General features: G+C 41.1%; 1 protein-coding gene across 2 annotated transcripts in view; it reads right to left on the bottom strand.

Moving 5' to 3' along the window:
- Nucleotides 1-22,274, bottom strand: part of LOC306885121 (protein CBFA2T1-like) — a 55,323-nt gene extending 33,049 nt beyond the window's left edge. The window contains exon 1 of one of the 2 annotated variants that reach the window (XM_079441465.1): nucleotides 21,874-22,274. In XM_079441465.1, the coding sequence (XP_079297591.1) occupies nucleotides 21,874-21,901 (28 nt within the window). In that variant the 5' untranslated portion in view covers nucleotides 21,902-22,274. The remainder of the gene's footprint in view (nucleotides 1-21,873) is intronic. The other variant, XM_079441466.1, reaches the window with a different exon arrangement.
- Between the last annotated feature and the right edge of the window lie 213 nt (nucleotides 22,275-22,487).

Genomic DNA, 22,487 nt, shown 5'->3' with positions numbered 1-22,487 from the left:
CCAAGCTCTGCTCAGCACTGAGAGCTTCAGTCCCTGCCACAGATGGACGGCACTGTGTTTGGCACTCTGCCAGCGAGTGAACAGATTGTCCGTGGCGGCGGCCTGGAGGAACGGTAGCTCCAGTGCAGATGGGTGTCCGAAATAACCCAGTGTCAGTTCTGCTCAAGTGTCCCTGACCTGGCACACGCGCCTGCTTACAGCTGCTTCCTCCAGAGCTTCCCAGAACAATTCTACACATGCACACACAATTCACAAACACACGCTTCACACAAAGGCCAATGTTAACAAACACGTTTGAAAAGGCCGTTTGAAAAGAACAATTCGAAAACCCAGATCCGCAACATTCAGTAAGAAATAGACACTTTAAAGAAGAAAATAAAGACATTGTTCCTAAAAAAGCACAAATGTAGAAATGCAAGATCTATAAGATTTGAATATGATATTAATTCAACCATAGAATTTCATCATTCAAACTCCAGTTTGAAAAGCCACCACTGTCACACTGAGCCAAATACACAGCCAACAATGTTACACTTGCAAGTTTAGAAGAGAAACAAACAGAAAGAGAAGTCGAGGGTGGGTAGATGGAGAGGGGGAGTCGGAGAGGTGGGCACCAGAAGGGTTGGCTGGCAGAGAGGTAGTGGCCATGGCACACAGGAGAGCAGCAGTGCCAACAGAGCTTGTCTCACAACACCATCTGTGAAGAGCAGCACTGAGATCTCTCTGCAGCCTGCACACACACAGCACGCCAGCTGCCCTCTGCAACTCTCCTCTCTCATTTTCTTTCTCTCAGTCTGCTTTCTTTACTTTCATGCTCCTGTACAGTGATTTTACTCTTTCTAGAATAGATCTCTGATCTTCCTGAACAGGGCTCAACAATGAGGATGTGAGAGAGATTTGATGGACCATTGCATTGTTTCTACAGTAAATTTCTTGGAATTGTATTTGAACTGTTACGTATTGTGAACATAATGTTTGGAATTTTGTTCATAGAATAATACAGAGCTCAATAATAAGGTGTATTTTTTTCTGCTGGCCTGGTCCCATTTTTTTATTTATTTTATTATTTTACATTAAATGTTAATTTTTTGATGCAAAATGTTTTAATTTGCAATAATAGCTGTCAATTTTGCACCTGTAATGTAACTTAATGATACCTAAATCCATGCACACAGTATTGTTGGAAAATGATTATGAATGATCATAAAGCATAGCAAAACCTTTTCAGTAAACTTTCCTAGACTATCACAAATTCATTAGCCTTTTAACTTTACCTTAGTCACTTAGGCACATTTGACAACATTTAATTTAACATAGAAAACTAGTTTACCAGCATTCCCTTACACATCTATCAATTCATTCTATCCACCATTCATCTATGCTTATCAGAAAAAGACATTAGTCTATAAAAATGTATCAGTTGAGATCTCACATAATCAATAAATGCATAAAAAAAAAAATATATATATATATAATATTTGAATAAGGTTTATGCACTTTTTTTTACTTCCAAAAGCAGTCAATAAAGGCAAAAAAGCAGTACAAATTGTCTTATATAGTCCACTTCTGTATTTTAATATATTTACGTTCAAAAACCACATGAACAATTTCCCCCTCGACAAAGTCACACACATTGAAAGCTTCCCAATCTCACCTGGCATCATGGATGATGGAGACAAACTGGATATGAAAGAATCCAGGGTATTTTCCCTAATTCTGCCAGCTTTCCTGTAATCTTAATCTCTTTGCGTCTTTCTGCGCTCTGCGAGGGGCAGGGGGGTGGCACAGGACCCCGAGGCTGGTACACCAGGTCTGAGCGAGAGAGTCGAGCAGCCTGTCCTCCTGCTTTCAGAGCCTGAGAGGGACAGATGGAGACCTGCCTCTCGTTCTGCTCTGCTTCCAGGGATGCCCTGCACTAACGAGGGCACGTGTGGCCGCTGGGGCCTCGCATTATTCTGCACACGCTTGCTCCCTGAGCCCGTAGACTGAGACAATGACAGCTAGAGCGCACGCAAATGCGCGCACACACACACACACACGCTCTCCGCCTCCTCCACTGACCCCTCCCAGCTGATGCGCAGCAGCCACACAAAACACAGCACGCGTAAGAGAGGGTAAGTGAGAGACGATAGATAGATAGATAGATAGATAGATAGATAGATAGATAGATAGATAGATAGATAGATAGATAGATAGATAGATAGATAGATAGATAGATAGATAGATAGATGGATAGATAGATAGATGGATAGACAGATAGATATTTGTGCTGTTTGATATAGAGATTTGCTGTTAATCTGTTCTCTCATATGCTCTGAATTAAGAGCACTCTTGCAAAAACAACCTTCTTGTCAACCAGCCAATCTGAGTTCAGTCACATCTGCTTCTGCTTAACCAGATTCACTTCATACTGCACTACTACATTCATAGCAGATGAAAAAAATATAAATGTGAGGTGAACAGCATGTTTGCTATGTCCAGATTATCAGATTCAGTTATCAACCTCCTGATTCATAAAATAGCGAAATAGCCAAAATAGCGGCATACGGCCGTCCTGTCTGCATCAATAAGCCCCCCTCCGCCATTTTTTGCAAGCAGCGGCAGGAACAACCTCATTAAAACAAAGAAAAATCCATTTGGAGAGTCCAAACAAAGGCATGCATCTGCCTCTACTGCTGTGTTTTAAGTCTCTAGAGTGGCGCTCTTCCTAACTCACCTCCCCCCCAACCTCCCCCCGCGTTCATTCTTTTTCTGCTCTTTTTCTTAGATTTGCTGTTTCTCTCTCTCCCCTCCCAGACTGCCATCACTGCATGTGATTAACATATGTCTGGGCTTTCAGCCCCTGTCAGTTTGAAGGCATTTCTCCCAGCTGCCTTAAACAGCAGATGAGCTCCATGTGGAGAAAACACTCAGGAGAGAGAGAGCGAGAGGAAAGGATGGAGAGGTGAGGAGTGGGGTGGAGAGACGGATCGTTCCTTCTCGCACATTTAGTGGCGCATTTCTCTCTCTTCATCAGCCTCCAACCTGTCTCTCCACACTGGGGGTTGAACAGAGTGTGACTTTGAGATAAACAACACTGGCAAAAACACATTTTGATGACAGAAGCAGTTCCTGAGATTCACCATCCCAACCGTTTCACAGAGATGGGTAATAATACAATACTCAGGATAATTGTACCTTAAATGTTCAATCACTGGCAAAAAAAAAGAATGACTTTTCTGAAAGTTTCTACTGGCACTGCTTCAAACAAAGTTTTAATTTGTTTTAATTGGCAGTGGATGCATTCACTTGTAAAATTATGAGCATTACCAACACTCCAAGATTTACTAGATTTACTTATTTGCATTTTCCTGCAGCTTTAAATACTGAAGTAAAATGCAGTGTAGCTATCAAAGTCATAAAAGGCAAAGTGTGCTACAAGGTAAAAGAAAAAAAACTGCTACTGAGAGAAATGCTTTCCAACACCTCGTCACTGACGCCTTAAAATGTAAACATAATTGAACAATTCTAGGATGATCACTTACCATGAGGTAAAAAAACAAACCATTGCTGCATTTATATCCTGCAATGAAGTGTGTGAGAAAATGTCCTTTCAACTTCCTTTTGTCAGCGTTAACACACCTTCATGTCCACTCAGCATGAAGCCAAATCCGTCAATTCCCCTTGCCTCTAAACTGGTCAATTTCAAAAAAGCCACTAGGTCCAGAATTTTATTGAGGGGCAACGTAGCAAACTAAATATTCAGGCTTTTCTGTGACTCCCTTCCGTCCCCTCCCTTCCCTTAAACTAATCTGACAACCCTTTCAGAGCCGGTGGGAAGAGAATATATTTCCAGGCTGGCTTGATAAAGGCCTGCTTTAAGAGTTGGCTGCATTAACAGATTGAAAGAGCAGGAACGAGACAATGCGAGTTGAGGAAACTGTGAGCTGAAGGGATTCCACTTCTTTCATGCTCCAAGGACCAATAGCGCCAGATTTTTCGTGACGGGCTTAAGAGCTTCATGAAAAGCCAGAGAGCATACAGATACCCCTTCAGCAGGGTCTTTTCCTGCAAGGTGTAGGTCCCAATTTGAAAAGCGGGACAGAGTTGCACACATGCAGTGTCCCCACATGCTCTGCCCCTTGACCTGTACAGCACATTGACACCAGGGGTGCTGAAAAAGGACCTAAATTAGTTCAGTTTTTCTTGTGCATTGTCTGCTTCTCCACCCAACCCAAAGGGCTTGATTTTCCACACAGCTGGAAGCCATTAGAGCTCTCTGATGATCTGCTTGTACGATGGCTTAGCTGCAGAGGCTGCAATGAGACAGAAAAAGAGAAGCAGAGGAGGAACTGTGGAAGTAGAGACGGTCATTAGACGGTCATCAGCCAGTATGATGCTGTCTCACAGAAGAAACCCCAAAGAGCAAGAGTGTCCAATAAGAGGGTATGAATCACAGTGTAAATATTTCTCAGACAGCAGAAACCATGTGAAATGCTCCTTGCAGGAGCAAAACACTGGAAACAAGCTGCAAACACAGAAGTGCTTATGCTGCATCTTTATGTAGAATCGCTACAAATATGAACAAGTGGGCATCAATGAAAACTCAAACAGACTGGAAATGCCTCTTTTTATCTTTTTTGCTGTAATAAAGCCATAGTGAAATAGTCTGTATAATGCTGGACATATAAATATGATTGGGAATGCCCTGTGACATCCCCTGATCCCAATAACCCTCTCCTTTGATGCACACAACATGGATAAGCAAAAACAGGTAAACATGTCAGCAATGTGGACACAGTTCATAACAAAAATGATGCTAGAGTAGCAATATGTAAAATGTGTTTGGCTGAAATACCGAGATGCAACATGAAGAGTTCAATTACCCTAATTTCATTTCCAAAACTTGAAAACGCTTGAAAATGAAATAACGAAAACTTCCAGTTTTGGTGTTTCGATTAAAATTTTGTTTTGATGCATCACTGCTCATATATAACTTGTGTTAATTTAGGCACCACGGCTTTCTTAGCCACCTTAGTGTTGTGGGTTTGCATTAAAAAAAGAAGAGAAAAAGCAGAAGTAAGTGTGTGTGTGTTTGTGTGTCCAATCTGTCCATCTGTCCATCTGTCCGTTCTGCTGTCCCCGAGTCCCAGAGCAAGCTGTGGCTGAGGGCCAGGGCCAGATCTGTGTTCTGCAGCTATTCATGACTTTCCCACTCCACCTTTTCAGCATGACTGCGGCACACAGTGCACGCCAATCAAGCTCAACAACGGTTGCCAGGTCCAAAGAGACCCCCCCCCCCCCCCCCACGTGGCAGAATGATCCCGCTCTCCAGTCTTAATAAAGTGTGCAAGTATCATCTGAATGTGTGGCTCACACTAGAAAGTGACACAGACAGTTGTGCTGATTCATGAAAAGGATGTCGTCAGTAACAAATCAGCCCCCTCATTTGGACCCGAGCCAGATTCTGCTCTCAGCCCGGTCCAACCACCGTCTGACAGCTGAGCCTCTCTTCCTTGCTGCGGAAAACAGAGCATGTTTGGCGGTGGAGTTTGATGTTATTCTGAAGTCTGTTTAATCTCATAAAATGGAAAGAGGTAGAGATGCCTTCGTGGCTCATCGCTTTAGTGTTTGCACACTAGGTGGTGCTAGTAATACACACTTCAGATATTAAATCTTCACACATACACGCACACACCAACACGTACAGAGTGACAGATTCATTGTGTCTGCTTCTGCATTTAGGTAACGAACAAAAACACCTACGTCTCATTTCTAAATCCTGATCATGAGCCGTTCGGTTTTCAGAGGCGAGTCCAGATGCGCACTGACAGATTCACCAGCAAATGCTGAATAGAGAGAGAGAAAAAGATGTTCCTGCTTTAGAATGTTTTTGTCAACTTTTTCGAAATTGAGGATGCCAGCTGTCCCATCTTATGTTTAGATTATGTAATGCAAACATATTGTGGAAAGAGGACAGAAACTGCACAATGCAAGCTCTCCTCAGTCCTGTTATTACTTTCGGTATCCTCATGAGTGACTAACACAAAAAGAGAGAGAGCAAAACAAAACAGGAGGAATCTGTCAGTGGGACCGGAGTTGACTGAGCGAGAGATCGAGCCCAACAGGAACCAGTCATTCCTGGCCCAGCCCTTCTCCACACAATGGCCTTTAGAATGGAAGGAACCACGGGCCCGGCAGAGATAGCCCACTGTCAGGAACCAGGACGGACAGGGCCCGGCCTCCCCGGGCAGGATGTCGCTGCTGCGGGACTGCGTGGCCCCCGATATCCCACGTTCACACACTCTTCCCCCACTGGCAAGCTGGGATGTTTTGCTCCTCAGGTAATTAAAGTCGGAAGCCCAGAGGGCGGGCGAGCTCGCAGCCTGACCTCCACTGTCCTGGTCTAGAGGTTGGTCCCACTATCAGGCTTCCGCAAGCCACGACTGGGGCATCAACAAGCTACAGTTTTCCGCCCCACTCTTGCCCTTCTTGAGGAACACCCAGCAGGCAAATTAATGGCAGAAAGTTCCACAGATTTCCACAGAAATCGAATGCCCGTCATTCATTAATTCACAAATGCTCCTGCCCCTTGTATAATCATAAGGGATAGTTCACCCAAAAATCATCATTATTACACCCTCATGTTGTTCCAAACCTGTATGTCTTTCTTTATTCTGAATAGCACAAAAGAAGATATTTAGAATAATATTTCAGCTGTTTCTTCTCATACAATGAAACTCAATGGAGACTTTCATTTTATTACTTTTTCAATGTTTCCTTTAAATATTTTGGCTTATTTGAAAACGCTTTCAGTTACCAGTAATAGTGTATTACTCCATTTTACCACAGAAAATGTGGCACACATCTCTATTCACAGGCGTGACCATCAACAGCTCGACTGTGGAGAGAGTCAGCAGCACTAAATTCCTAGGGGTGCACATCACAGAGGATCTCACCTGGACCACCAACACAATGGCACTCTCCAAAAAGGCACAACAGCGCCTACACTTTCTCCGCCGGCTGAAAAGAGCAAGTCTCCCTCCACCCATCCTCACCACATTCTACAGAGGCACCATTGAGAGTGTGCTGACCAGTTGCATCACTGTCTGGTACAGGAACTGCAGTGCTGATGACCGCAAGACCCTCCAACGGACAGTCAACACAGCTGCAAAGATCATCAGTGCCCCTCTCCCCTCCATCCTGGACATTTTCTTTACACGATGCTCCAGCAAAACCAACAGCAAAGTGAAGGACTCCACCCATCCCTCCCACAGTCTCTTCCAGCTCCTACCATCAGGAAGACGGTACCGGAGCATCAGAGCCCGCTCCGCCAGACTGCTCAACAGCTCTTTCCCCCAGGCTGTGAGAGCCCTGAACTCAAATCACCCCGCCCCCCTCTGAAACCACCAAATCACCCCGCCCCCTCTGAAACCCCATGCAAACCCCTACCCCCCAACCTTACCACACCAAAGAAAAAACTGTATGGAACTTTTTTTGTGCAATTTGAAGTGTGCTACACAGGTGAGTAGGCCTGTACAAACCACCTTTAGTAGCACACTCTCCTCTATGTGCACTAGACACTTTACACACACTGCTGCGTGTACACAATCCCACAAAAGACATGCTCATGCATTACAAATCATCCTGTACTGTTCCCCAACCAGCTGCTTGACTCAAAATGTTTCTCTTTGCACATGTACAGTATTTGTGAAGCATTCATATAGTTTGTATTTTTTATCTTTTATTTTTTAGTTTGTATAGGGTAAATACTTATATATAGTCTACTTGTAGTTCAAATCTGTCAGTAGGTTAGTTGTGTATAGGTTTATAGTGTTTTTACTTCATTGTTGTATGTCTGTATTTATGTAGCACCGTGGTCCTGCGAGGCACGACATTTCGTTCCACTGTATGTCCCCACATGTAGCGGAATGACAGCTCAACTTGACTTGACTTGATACAGGAAATCCACTTAATTCTTTCTTCTAAACAATACACAGTCCCTCGAGGAGGAGCTGAGGCATGGATTTCACAAATGTCCACATTCTATACTCACAGATTGGTATAAAACACTTCCTGCATCCTCATGAAATATTCACTAGCCCCGGCGAGGTGAGGACGAACTGTGGCACGCTGACCCCGGGTGTCCCGGACATACCCCGAGCATCCCTCTGGTCAGCACTGCTCTACTTCAGCACACCTCCGACCATAGAGTACCGCCAGCAGCCCGCTGCAGTTGCCATGACAACGGGCACTGCAGATATGTTGTGAGGTGAGCAGCCTGTCAACCTGCAGAGGCGCTTTTGTGTGTACTACATGCTAAATAAAGTTACTGCCACTACTAGAAAGAAAGAGAAAAAAAGAGAGAAACAGATACAGAGGAAATAAAAAGAGAAACTCATTGCTGTTAATAAAATATATGGTGACCGGCGCAGCAGTGGATGAGTTATGCTTGGTCCCGCTCGAATCAAAACAGTCTCATGTTAGAGCCATAAAACTAAAACAGTCCTCTGGCATATGTGTGCTATTAACATCACTTGTCCATTGCTCAGAAAGCCTCTTAGCCACTAAATCAAACCCACAGATGGCATGAAGACTGAGGTGGGAGAGGAGAAGGGACTACACAACCGTTGCGCTCAATTCAGAGTTTACATTCGTCCATTAGCTGAGGAAAGCCAGGGACACACAACAGCTTCACCATGACAAAGAAATGCAAATAAAAAGGGAAAGTGGTTTTCTCACTTTTCCAACTTTACAAATACTAGTATTCATGTAAAAAATACCATGTAAAGATAATTACAAATTTTGTGCATGTCTGTGATTAAATTATATTTATTATGATAATAAAGATATCAATATCATTCTAGATGCTATAACACTAATTATAACTAAAACTAGGTTAAGGTAATAGTCAAGCATTGCCATTGCAAGCTTCAGGCTGTGATTAAATGGTGATAAAGCATAAAAAATATACATTTTTAATAATTAAATTATTTTTTTATTTTTAATTACATTTACATTTAGTCATTTAGCAGACGCTTTTATCCAAAGCGACTTACAAATGAAGACAATAGAAGCAATCAAAACCAACAAAAGAGCGATAATATGTAACTGCTGTCACAAGTCTTTTTTTAATGCAAAGCTCTCCAAATTCAGGCTCTCCAAAGTCAGAGTCTGAAATGAATGGCATGAACAGAGGTAGACGTCTTTGAACGAGTGAGATCTGCGAGAATGAGGACAGCAGGAGTTAATTGAACCCTTTATAGCCTCCAGCAACACGCTTCTACTACAAATGCAGCACTTCAAGAACAAATGTTCAGTTCTACTGAAATACTTTGCGTTGGTTTGCACCACCACCCTAATAAAAAAGACATGAATCTGCAAAGTTATGTTGCCCTGTACAACGTATAACATAACAGCCTGCATTATCCATAAACGAGGCAATCTGATTATAACGTTATTCCAGAGTTAATCATAAATAAAGCTAGCGATTATGGGCGAACAAGTACAGCTTGCAAGAGTGATTCACATCCGCACATTAAAACATGATACTATATGATGCTTCTGAATGTGTCGTTGTTCAGACCATCTCCTCCCGTTTCATTCCTCCCTCACTTCTTCCTGCTTCTATATTTTGTGGCATCTGGCGCAGCGACTATACATCTGTTCAATCGTTCTGTGCTCCACTCTCAATCTTCCTTCTCTCTCTCTTGTCTCTAACAGGGTTGCCTGAACTTCTCCTCCCTCTGGTTTCCACTGACTAGTTCTGCTCGGTGGTGATACAGTCCTGGCCTGCAGCCCTGTCCATCAATCTCCAGTCTGTGGCATCGGTGAACACAGGAAGGCCCCACCCTGACAAATGCCTGTGAAAACTTTATTCCATCCAGTCCTTCTCTTTTTTATCTTTGTCGTTCCTTGTGTCCTATGAACATCTCACTCTGAGGTCAGTTGTGCCCTTGTCTTTCCCATCTGTTTTCGTAAGATCAATGCCTCAGGGAGACGGCAGGCATGAGCTGAGGTATATCCAATAATCACGCTGATCTGGAATTCTAGTCCGCTCTCATTCCATTTCACTGTCCGTTCGTCATCGACCCTCTGCGTTACCCATAATCCACTCTTTGGCTTAACTCCATTTTCATCTCATCATGTTTGATAGCAAATTCCCAGAAGTCCTCTGGTTGTGTTAGAGAAAAAAAAATCACTTTTCTTTTCATGGTTCTTGATAACCCACCACCCTCCCTCCGCGATCGACACCCACCTCCACCTCCACCTCCACCACCCCCTTCCCCCTCCCAGAATGTGGATAAATAATTGAAAACAAGTACAGGGATTTGCCAGACTGTAAGCTTCCTTTCATATGTTAATTACTCAGAAACAGTTGTTTTGAATAAAGGCATTCTCTTCTCTCTCCTCCTCTTCGGGCTCCAAATCCTGCGTGGAGAAAAACGTGGTGCCAATCGCAGATAAATCCAACTCTCTGTTTATAGCATTAATCCATCTTGTGCACACACACACACACACATACAGGCGCCTCCAGCGCTCAGCTGATCCAAGGGGCCTTTTAAGAGAGTCGTGTTTGGCGCAGAGTGACAGGGAGCACCAGACGGGAGCCAAAAGTGAGATCTGAATAAGCATGCTGTGCGCGCACGCTCTCTAATCAGCCGCCGACTTTTCCGTTTATGCTGTCATTAAAAGCAATAGCCTGAGGCCATGCATGACAAATCATCTCTTTGCCAATAAGTGCTTGGGGAGGCTGCGTCCATAAAGACCCCCTCGTCAGTGACAAGTGCTGTCTTCCATGCTGCGCGAGATGATGGTGGCGAATCACCCCAGGATTTCTCTAGATACCGTATTAAAAATAGGATGAATCACAATGGTTGATTAGTTGTCTAGATGACTAGTCGAATCTTGAGGTCTATATTCTTTTCTATTTGTTGTTTTAGCAGTGGTACTTTCATTATAAGTATGCTGTGCCTAGCTGTTAGATAGTTTGATCAGGTCAGGTGAAGCTGAAACTAGTCTAACTGTACAGTTGTACAGGGCTTCTTTAAAGGAATAGTTCACACAAAAGTGAAAATTCCATCATATTTACTTACACTGATGTCCTTTGAAACCTGTATGTTTTTTTTTCTTCTTCTTTTTTTTTCTGAGGAATGTTTCAACTTTTTTGACCATGAAAATCAATGGGGTTCAAAGCATCACTGGACCACTGTTGTTATTGGTAACTGAAAATAAATATATTAAAAATAATTTTAAATCATTAGAATAAAGCTGAAACAAAATATTATGTTACATATATTCTCAGCTTACACACACACACACACACACACACACACACACACATATATATATATATATATAGTACATGAAAAACATAAATAAGTTTAAGCTGATGTCCTAAAAGACCTATTTTGTCCTAAAAAAAAAAGAAAAAAGAAAAAAATATATATAGAATATGAAATTACTAAAACTTAAACTAAAAATAAAATAATATAAAAAAATGCAATATAAAAATAAAAGCTAATTCAGAATATGAACAATATGCTATAATATATGCTATAATATATATATAATATGCTATAATAATGGACCTTTTTCACATATCCGGGTTTCTCAGCAGCAAAAGTCATCATAGTTGGGTTAATATATGGATAATATATTATTTTTTGCATTCCCATTTGCTCAAATAGCAAAAGAAAAACTCCACTATAGTGTTCTCATTACTTTCAATAAAAATAAAAAATTGAGAGAGACTTATAACAGCAGTTAGCAGAGAGAGCGATGTCAAATTTACCGTCCTTCCCATAGACGCTGCATTAGAAACACCTTTGTATTAGCATAAACTAGTGTTTTTTAAATTTGATGCAAAGGTAATATAATATAATATAAAAGAATAGTGTTATCAATGTACAAACATTTAAAAAAAAAAATACAAATATGAAAAACTTTCTAGGATTTACGATGCTGATAAACGCGTCATCATAGTCTTGTGAAAAGGGTTTGTAGTCTATAATATTAAAATAACATAATAGGGTTCAATTAACTCTTAGTTTTAATATCTTTTGACTCTTTTATTTAAAAAAATAAATAAATTGAAACAAGGGTGAATAAATGATGACTGAATTTTTATATTTGTGCGAACTACCCCTTACAAACTGATTACTCAACTATTCATTCAGACAGCTCCCTGACTAGTCAATTTAAAAATATACAGGTTTGCACATCGCAACAAAAAATACCGCAGGGGTAGCTTTAGGTATCTATAAAAGGGTGAGCATTCAGACCGTGACCTGGCCAACGCAAATTTTAGATGCGATTAGGTCTCCGGAGGACGGATATGTTTGGAATTAAGTGTCTCAGGGTGAATGAAACCATGACAAGCTCCTAATCCCTCTATTGAGAGCACACGCTACACCGCGCACAACTGCAACACAATCTAACCATCAAGGTGGCTTCAGCTGCACATGACTCTGCGCCACATCCAAAGCACAAACCCCCTTCATTTGACTGCAGCAGCATCTCACATATGGTGCTGGGAAGAGGCGGGGCTGGAGGGAGACGGTGAGACAGAAAGAGAGAACAGTTAAAATTCGCAAACATAAAATTGCAGCTGTTCAATTATATTTGATCCCAGTGCAGCTGTGAATTATTATGTGGACAATTTAATACTGCCAAAGAGGAAATAGCAGATTAAGATCATATCTTTGCATCGCTGCCAAAGTGTGCGCACGTTTCTGAGCCCAGAGCCTCAGAGCAGGGGATGGGTTCGTTACGGACGCATCTCCTTTCATGCGCCAAACGAGACGGCTGGAAGACGTCTTTCTCGCTTTCTGTGTTGGTAAGGTATGCGGGGAGGTGCAGACAGGGCTGTGCTTAGAGGGATGAGCCATTCACGATTCACTCATGCAGCCTCGAATGTCCTGCGAGCCAGTAATTTGTCCAGTCACCGGGGGGAACATTAAAACCAGACCAAAATAATTCTTTACAGTTATGGAAAAAGTGAAGAGAAGAAGAAAAACAGGCGCATGCACACATCTTTCCCCTAAAACGTTATTACATTTTGTGAATGGTATGGAGTAATGGCAAGCATATGTGGCGCTGCACTCGGAGCAGTAGTCAAGGCTAGGCTAATCGTGCTAGCAGGACTGGGAACCCTTGACACTTAACGAATACTTGTTACTGAAGTATAGCTTACAAAACCAGATGTTGATAAAGACACATTAAGACAGATGGGAGAACAATTACTGGCACACACAACTGTCCTGAAACAACTTAAAACATTTCTGACCTTATAAGGCAAGATGGATTTATACGTACTGCCATTTTATTGCTCCATGAGACCCCTTCCCATTCGGAGAGGGGTCTCAATTTTGCTATAGCTGTGCTGCTCGCCACAACGTGCAGCTATTTAAAACACTGGCGCTGAAGTGTATTTTGAAAGGAATAAATCAGAGAGAGACCACAGTGCAGTGAAATACCACATAATGCCATTCCAATCCATACGTAGCCCTATATATGCTTGGATACATTGTTCAGGAACTTTTCTGCCAGACTGAAAATCGCCAAAGATCTCCACTTCTGTGGGACTCATGCAAACTCATGCAATTACGAGTCTTAAAGTCAACATAAAACAGCATATGCGGCATAAAATTTCCAAACAAAAACTGCAAAAACAAATTAGGATGGGACTCAAATAATGCCTAAATTGCTCTTACTGGTTAAAGTTACCCAATAGCCAACACGGCGGTGGCAATGTCAGCAGAAAATGTGCATGGATGAGTCACAGAAATCAAATAAAAATCTTTCAACTGTAAAACCAAATGCACCATATTAATAGTCAATTTCACTGATCACCTAAATACAATGCATGATATATCAGTCCCATATCAGCTAACGGCTAATATTAGACTTTTTTATTTATTTATCCGCATCAGTCAGTAACACTCCAAATTAATCTTTAAAACAGTTCTAATTTAATAAGACTCTTAAATGTAATCTTAAGCAAGTCTTAAAAAGAATATTATTTTTTTGTACTAAACATTATAATGTTGTGATGCAGCATTTAAAATGATTGATTTTAGTGATTTTTAGTGTATTTCTTTAATTTATTTAGACATAATAATACTGAATTCTAATATCAGCCATAACATGAAAATAATCGTCTAGAATTTTTCATGTTGGTGCATCCGTAATGCAAACGTCTCCAAATTGTTTTTGCAGGCAGAATCTCAGGTCCTTAGAGGCTGTGCCACTCACATAAAGGTTAATTATACCCAAATACTCTGCACAAATTAAAGTGGTACAGATCACTGCCCTCTTCTCCCGACCCCCTCAACTCAGACCTTGTTGATCCATAAAGATCCACTCCAAAATACCGCACACAAGTCACGTAATAACCATGAGCGCTACATCACTTTGCTGGACTTGATCTGCTTTGTTGATCTTCTTCAGTATCTTCTTTCGGAGGGGTCTAAAACATGACTGGTGTGTCGGAGGTCTGTGGCAGCCAAGGCCAGTGCCCATCTGTGGGTTCATTCTCTGGCCATGCTGCTAATAGCGGAAGTCCTGAGTGACCAGGAATGGCTCCTGGCAGGGTGAATTCCTTCCCAGCTGTTTTAAAAAAACATGCTCACATCCATACGGCCATAAACAGGATCTGAGACAAGGTTCATTCCCATTTCACGGCTTCTATGAAAGTCTGAAAGTCTTATCAGAGGAACCTCGTTTGTCAGGAAAAGTTCAGCGGTACTATCTTAGCTGCTGTAATTCAGAGCAGTATGTTTAAATAAGCGATTGAGTAATCAATGCGTTATCGTCTTGGTTTACGATTTTATTTCATATATTGGCATATTTTGACTTTTGTGTTAAAACAGCTCCTTTAGTCTTTCCAATAGCGATAATGGTAACATGGGGAGATAATGTCAAGTAATTCAGTGCAATTCTCCATTCGTTCTGCAGCTACAAACACTTAATGTGCCAGGGGTGCCCCCTCCATTCATGGCTAACAAAAGCTTAGATGCAACGGACGTTTAACAAAATTACTCTTTTATGCGAAGCCGCATTGAAAACTAAGAGGTTCATCCACACGGGCGTATACTCCTCTTTACCTGCTCCCCCATGCTCTGTCTTCCTCTACTTCTACACTTCAGCCCTGTCTTATGAATCACCTCTTCTAGAAATAATTGACACGGAGCGTTTATCTCGAAGGCACCTGCTGATCATTCAACTACAACACAATCTTCCAGTGTGCTACACCACAGAGCTATTGTCCCACCACAGTGTCTGTGACACTAACTGCCAACAACAGGAAGCCCAAACTATAGCCTCAATACAATTTGGACTAATCCAGAGACAAGAAAACACACACACACATTTTTTAAAAAAAGGTTTGTATACTCAGTTTATGGAGAAGCTATTGAATACCAGGTGTTATTTTCTCTAGCGGTGTAAGTATCTATAGACGTTATAATGAATGCACACCATATGGCATTGTGTGCTTTGGAAAAACACAGCGTTACACAATTGCATACTACCTTATTTTTCATTTATTCAGACCGTACGAGCGGTGAGTACAATTCTACCGATCCGTCTTATTCTCGCCGTCTTTCTGCTCGCTTGCTCTCTGCTTTTCTCGGGAGCTCTAATTGACTGAGCGTGTCAATATGTGTAGTGAACACACAGGGGTCTACTGTCTCTGCCTATTGATCCATAGCTCTCGAAGGAGTCGAGCCTCTAGGCTCAAAACAAATCTTAATTACACTCCTCTTTACTGGGCCACAGAGGCTGCACTCGAGTGGGTGCCCTTTTCATAAATACATATCAGAATCCATAAATCAAAATTAATGGGCGTGAGCAGCCCATGAATCAAACATTAGTGACTGAACAGATACGGCTGACAGATTCCCACTCTGATGCCATAAATGACAGAAAAAGGTAGTCCTTAATGCATCTGTGCTCCATGTAAACTGAGAACACCATAATAGCAGCAAGTAGGGGTGGTTATCGATACAAATTTCCCAATTCAATTAGATTTGATTCTATTCAAATTTCAATTTGATTTTGATTCATTCGGGTGCGTTTCAGGTATAATGCATTTTGCTTTAGAACAGTCCAGAACGTGTCCTTATCTGATTTATAACATCAGTATTTCTGTTTTGAGTCCTTTGTTTATCTCAAGTGTCATGTAATGTGAGTCTATTTCTGCACTGATTCCAAGAATCATTCATTTTACATGACAAAAAAGTTTTGGAGAGCCATAATCATTGACCAAAACAGTTGAATAAGCAGCTCTTTGATGACATATTTTGACTGTCCGTGTCTTTTTCATGCACACAATGTGACTAAGCTCCAATAGATAAACATGTCAACACTGTGGACTCACTTCACCATGACCAAAAAAAATTAGTTGTCTGAAATATTGAAACGGCTCCTTTCCAAAGAACTTTACTACAACTGGTTTAATTTATCACCTTAAAACCTAAAGAATTCAATTACCCAAATGTAATTATTAAAACTTTATTTTCAGTTTAGATTTTTGACCAAAAGGAAACTCGGTTTCTATTTGGTGCATTACTATTATGAATCATATCTTTCAGTTTACAATAATCAAAGAAAAGTAATTAAAGGTACACTGGATTCGATCAAATGAATGATCAATTTTTTTTGGTGTGCACTTGGCTTATTCATTATTATACACATTATTCATTATTCGAGGCATTATTACATGGTTATTTAATATGTAAAGGATTTTTTTTGTTAAATGTCCAGCAAAATAACCCAACATGAAATGAACGAATATAGTCTCACTGCCCACCCATAAGCTACTGTAAAGGTAGCGAAAGGATAAACGTCACTGAAAGCAGGTTTCTGACGTCTCTTTGGCAGTTTGTCACCCTTTTTTATGGAGAAGCTTTATAGACTTCCTGCAAGAGCTGAGTCCATCCCTCAGCAATTGTTACCTCATAAAAAGAAGTAAACCCTAATGAAGCCATTACACCAGGGCTGTCCAAATTCGGTCCTGGAGGGCCGGTGTCCTGCAGAGTTTAGCTCCAACCCTAATTAAACACACCTGAAGCAGCTAATCAAGGTCTTACTAGGCATATTAGAAGCTTCCATGCAGGTGTGTTGAGGCAAGTTGGAGCTAAACTCTGCAGGACACCAGCCCTCCAGGACCAAGTTTGGACAGCCCTGCATTACACAGTCCATATTCTCCATCAATCATGCCTTTACACTGATATGTCAAAGCGTAATGTTGGTCATGTGCCATTCTCACCTTCTCCTTGGCAAAAGCAGCCCCTGAATCCACAGACAAAACCCAATTACAGATAACAATGTGCTAATCTCTGTTCCCAGGGAGCAGAGAGTTGGTCTGGAGAGAGATAGCGATGCCGCGAGGCTGAATCGCAGACCAGATACAGCCTGTATGACAGAGCCTGTGATTTTGTAAAATTTTTTTTTTGTCTCCTTCACTCCTTCCTGCTAAAGTCACACTCCCTTGGACCAAACCATCCCCCCTTCAACACACACATACACACTCATCCTGACACCTTCACCACCCTGAATTTTTTACCCTTTTACAGCTAATCTTTAAATGTAAATTCTGTGACGGGAAAATAGAGGAGGCGCAAGATAACAGGTTACATCTTCACTCCTGCGCCGCTATCGTCTTCTGCATCGCTGAAAAGCACCTATTCAATAAGATTACCTTCTGGCAGAGTGCACGGCGACACACCGCGGCTTTGTATTCATTAAACACACATCCCCGGCTTATCTGAAATATAAAGGGGCTTGTCAGGATGGCACATTGTGTGTGTGTGTCTAAGGGGAAGGCAATGTGCATTAGGGCGATTACAATATCAGCCTGGTCCAGATGGAGGCAGGAAAATAAACAGAGGGGAGAGAGAGCGAGCGAGCGAGAGACAGAAGACAGAGAGGTAGTTTAGCGTGCGCGTGACTGCGTGTGTGTGTGTGAGTGAGTGCGGCTGATGGATGTGAGTGAATAAGACGACGTGTTGGAATAAGAGAGGAAGGGAGAGAAAGAGAAGTTAATTGGCAAGTGAATCTTGGATTAACAGAGAGAGAGAGAGAGAGAGACAGTAAAAGAGAGAAAGGAAGACAAATAGTGAGCAAGGCTAGGCGGCCTGGACACCTGTCAGCTGGAGCAGCGGTTTGTTTAGTTAACCCCAGTCTGGACCACAATGATGGCTCAGGTTCAGATAGACCTCATTTTCAAGTTCAAACCCTTCTGTTGTTTTAAACCATCAGAAATGGAGTTAACTTAATTTACTATATCAATATTCATGAATTTCAAGAATTAGTTATTACCTGATAAAGAAATATCTGACTTTAAATATATAATCTTTTATATTAATATAAAATTCTCTATTTTAAATTCTCCACACTTTATAATTAAATTTATTAAAAATTAATATACAAAAATTAAAACCTAGGATAAATTTGTTTTGTAAAAACTGTTTTGGCTAAAAAAAGGCCCCATGGAAATTCTTACACATCCCCCTTTGACTTTATATTGCCTCATTATATTGTACTCTCCAGCCCCACGATACAATAAAAACCACTCATCCTCTTCTCTCACATTATACTTTCATGCTTTATGAAATCCAATAACCACACGCTAAATTCCCCTCGTTGAAAAATTTGTAGCCATTATGCCCCCTATCGATCTGAAGCACGGATTCTGGGAGATGACGGCCGCCTCAATCATTCATGGCCTGCTCTCCGCGGAGACTCACGTCGAGTCAAATCTACAGCCCTCGCAAATAAGGGCCCTTTCTCCCCTCTGACAAAGCCCAAAACCTCACGTCGCTTATTTACAGCCCAAGATTGAGTGTGTCAGCAAGTCCAACAGTAGCCCTCAATGAATATAAAGAGCCTCATACATGAAATAGCTCAATGGAAAGAGATGCAAGTGAAATAACGCTAATGCATTTCGGGAATGTTTCCCTTAAGAGCTGAAACATTAAGAGCGCATATGATGCACTTGGCTGATGTTGCGTAACTGAACTCGCTCATTTTTCTTCCCTTTTCTTATAACAATTTTTATTCATCCAGAGAAATTATATGGTCTGTCAGCTTAGACCTTTTTGCACACATACCAGTTGCTCGCTGCAAAATTTACAGCGTGTGTTTCTGTATCCTTATGCACAAAGAGCGTGCTTTTGATTTAATCATGCATGAAAGAGAAATTGTGAAGCAACGAGACATGCTGCGTATTTGTGCAAGTGTCTGGTGAGAATGTCTGCCAGTTTATGTATGGGGTTAATGACATCACTAATGAAATGAGTTACTGCAATGATAACACGCTTGGCTTTCGGCCAGAACGTCTGCTGTTTGTCATTTAAAATACACAGTAAGCACTTAACTACAAATGTTTTTACGCTGCTCTGCGTTTAAGGTAAATGAGAAGCACATTTATCAGTAGTGGGACACACAATGCTTGTCTTTCGTGAATCCGACAAAAGCAAAAAAGGATTCACACTGCGTGGTTAATTAATTTCCAGATGCATGGTGCATATTTATAGATCATCCTTACAGAAAATATGTATTAAATTTACATATAAGCTTAAACAAATATGAGTAAATATCTCCCGGACATACTCAAAAATAATGGATGAGCATTTCCATACCTCTCTCTCACACACAACTGTGTGTGTGTTGGTGTGGACAGTCGAGTCATCTCTTCATTATGCTGTGGCAGTGTCTGGTTTCATGCGTTTGACCTGCGTGAGGCCAGTGGGAGTGGAGGAGAGGGGAACAGGTGTGAGGCAGGCAGGCTGGTGGCTGTGCAGATGGCCTCAGCCAGAGGATGTTGCTGCCTGCTAATGCTGCTTCCAAACACACACACACACACACACGCACAAGGTGCTTATCACTCACCGATCCCTCACCTCCAGCCACCATACACTATGTTTGCCTTTAATTAAGGTACACTCACTACCTGCACTGTCCATTGGTCTCCAGTTCGAATCTCATGTTGACAGGAGCAGTGGGCAAAGACCTTAATGAGGTGATGACCAATTCACAGTGGAGAGTGTCATAGTTACAGCAGTTATTGCTGGTCATTTTCAATATTATCTATTTTCTGAATCACACAAATATTAGGGAACATATCTTTAAAAAAACCCTGAACTGCATGACTATGAAAGTAAAAGAAACACCTTTTGGAAAATAAAATGTAAATCTACTTTATGATGAGAATGCTCAAGAGTACAAAAAAAAAAAAACTCGCCAAGGAAACAGCAATTCTTCAAAATTCCTTTGGGTTTTTCCCACCTTAAATACACACAGACTGCTACAGAGGTCAAGGAAAATAAAATTCTACCCTTTAATTTTCAACTTTTACCCATCCGGCCTTTAAACTTTAAAGGCTCAACTCTTCAGTCAAGAGAGAACTTAAGCGCTGAGAGCAGACTATTCACATCATGATGGATTGAGAAGATGCTTGACAATTGTGACAGGAGCAGCTTTTTTAAAAAGCTGGCTCAGTCACAATTGATAAGCACATCCTCTCAATCCATTGTGAAGTCAAAGTCGTCAATACAGCTTCTCAATCAACTGTGATATCACAACTGGCAGACTCATTTTATCAATTCACTGTGACGTCAGTTGTCAACAGATCAGTTCAACAAATTTGATATCACAATTGTTAAACACCTTTGTGAAATCACACTTCTGAGATTAAGATGCATCTTAATCCACAATTGTCATGGATCTTCTCAAAATATGCATAGCTGTTGTCAAAAATCACCTTCTCAGTTGTGATGTCGCAACTGTCGACTGATTGTTTTATCACAATTAAAAATTGCTTTTATAGTGTCATATCCCAGTTGTCAACGTGATTTATCAGCATTTTATAAAGCACCTTCTAAATGCATCAAGCTGTCACAATTTTATTCCTGTCTCACACCAGATGTTTACCTGAGCTTGCAATCAAACGTTTGATTTGATCAAATTTGCAACGCGTGAGAAGCTCCGAGACTGGCCAGCAACAATTCAAGCTTATTAGAGAACACCGTTAATGTGTTTATAGACGGAGGTGATGTTACACTCGGCCAACAGATGACATGCTGATCGCCAGTTAATGTTTGACTGGTTTACTTCATCTGAATGTTATGAAGAATTACTAGAAATAAGTTAAATGTCTGTCATATTATTCTTATAATTGAAAAAAATACGAATTTTGAACAAATCTAGAAGCTGAATTAAAATTCGTACATTAAGACCTAAGTTTTGAGTTGGGTTTGCAAAACTATATAAAATAAATAATTTACGGAGCACGTGAGATAAGAGACAGAACACATAATCCATCTTCATAGAAAAATATATATAGTTATATAGTAGATAACAGTTAGCTACTGTCATAAATTATCTTACCCAATATTTTCATTTAGTTACGGGAAAAACCCGATCAAATATATTTGAAAGCGATATTATAAGCGATAAAGATTATATATGTAGGCTAGTAATAAAATCCAGAGTAGATTAATAAGCGTAACATGAAAGAAAGCTTGTATGAGCGATGTTTTTCATTGTGTAGGCTACAACGTTAATTTTGTTAAGATCTATGAGAAAAATGTAAGTGGCCATTTAAAATAATATGGGTAAATATGTGCATTATTATGTATTACAGGTGATCTTCGCTTTACGTTGTAATTAATATTACATTAAGCAATGTGGGCAAACCGAACATATAACAGATTTATAACATTAATTCTGCGATAGAAACATAACATAGAGAGTTTGACATTTACCAAATTGTAAAATAAACCATCGTGACAAATTTATTAAACGTGGCTAAAGTGTAGGCTACAGCCTGGTAAGTATTCATCTGAGATGACGGGAAATAAAGATAAAGCAAGTAACTCAGGGACTTACACTGAAAAGAGGTAGAAATTCCCACCATGCGTAACGGCGTTGTGAGTGAAAAAATAATTTCCTGTCCTCGACTCCAGTCGATATATTACTGATGTTTCTAAGTCTTAAACGTGTACTTCCAAGATGAAGAAGAAAATGTGTCCGTCAAACTCCAGTGTGCAGAAGGGCAATGAGCTCGAGGCTCGGATGAGAGGATGATGCTGTGCGTCTCGAGCTCAACTCATTTAATGCGCCGTTTTCCTTCAACTGCCCGAACACGGGAACACGAAACACACAAAAACGTTTGATCCTAGTGTGCGACAAGAGTCAGAGATATTTGGAGAACAGCGAAGTAGTGAGGAAAACGTCTTCTTCCGAAGAGCCTCTAACGTCTGCCCGGCTGCGTGGAGAATCTGTGGTCCTTTGCCTCTAGTCGGCGAGCTTCGGCTGGAAACCCAGGTGCAGAGTGGGCGGGGCTTTATCTAGCGGTGGGCGGAGCCTGACACAACAGGCATCTGGACATAAATTTGTACAGGTTTATGGGATAAACTCCATATAGAGCGGAATAAATGAGATTGTATGAGAAACGAAGGGGATGATAACGATACGGTACACTGTAGCATGAAGCCTGATTC

Source organism: Barbus barbus (assembly GCF_936440315.1).
Source record: "Barbus barbus genome assembly, chromosome: 19".
Lineage (NCBI taxonomy): Eukaryota > Metazoa > Chordata > Actinopteri > Cypriniformes > Cyprinidae > Barbus > Barbus barbus.
Note: the sequence above shows the minus strand (reverse complement) of the source record. Positions and strands in the feature narration are given on the sequence as shown.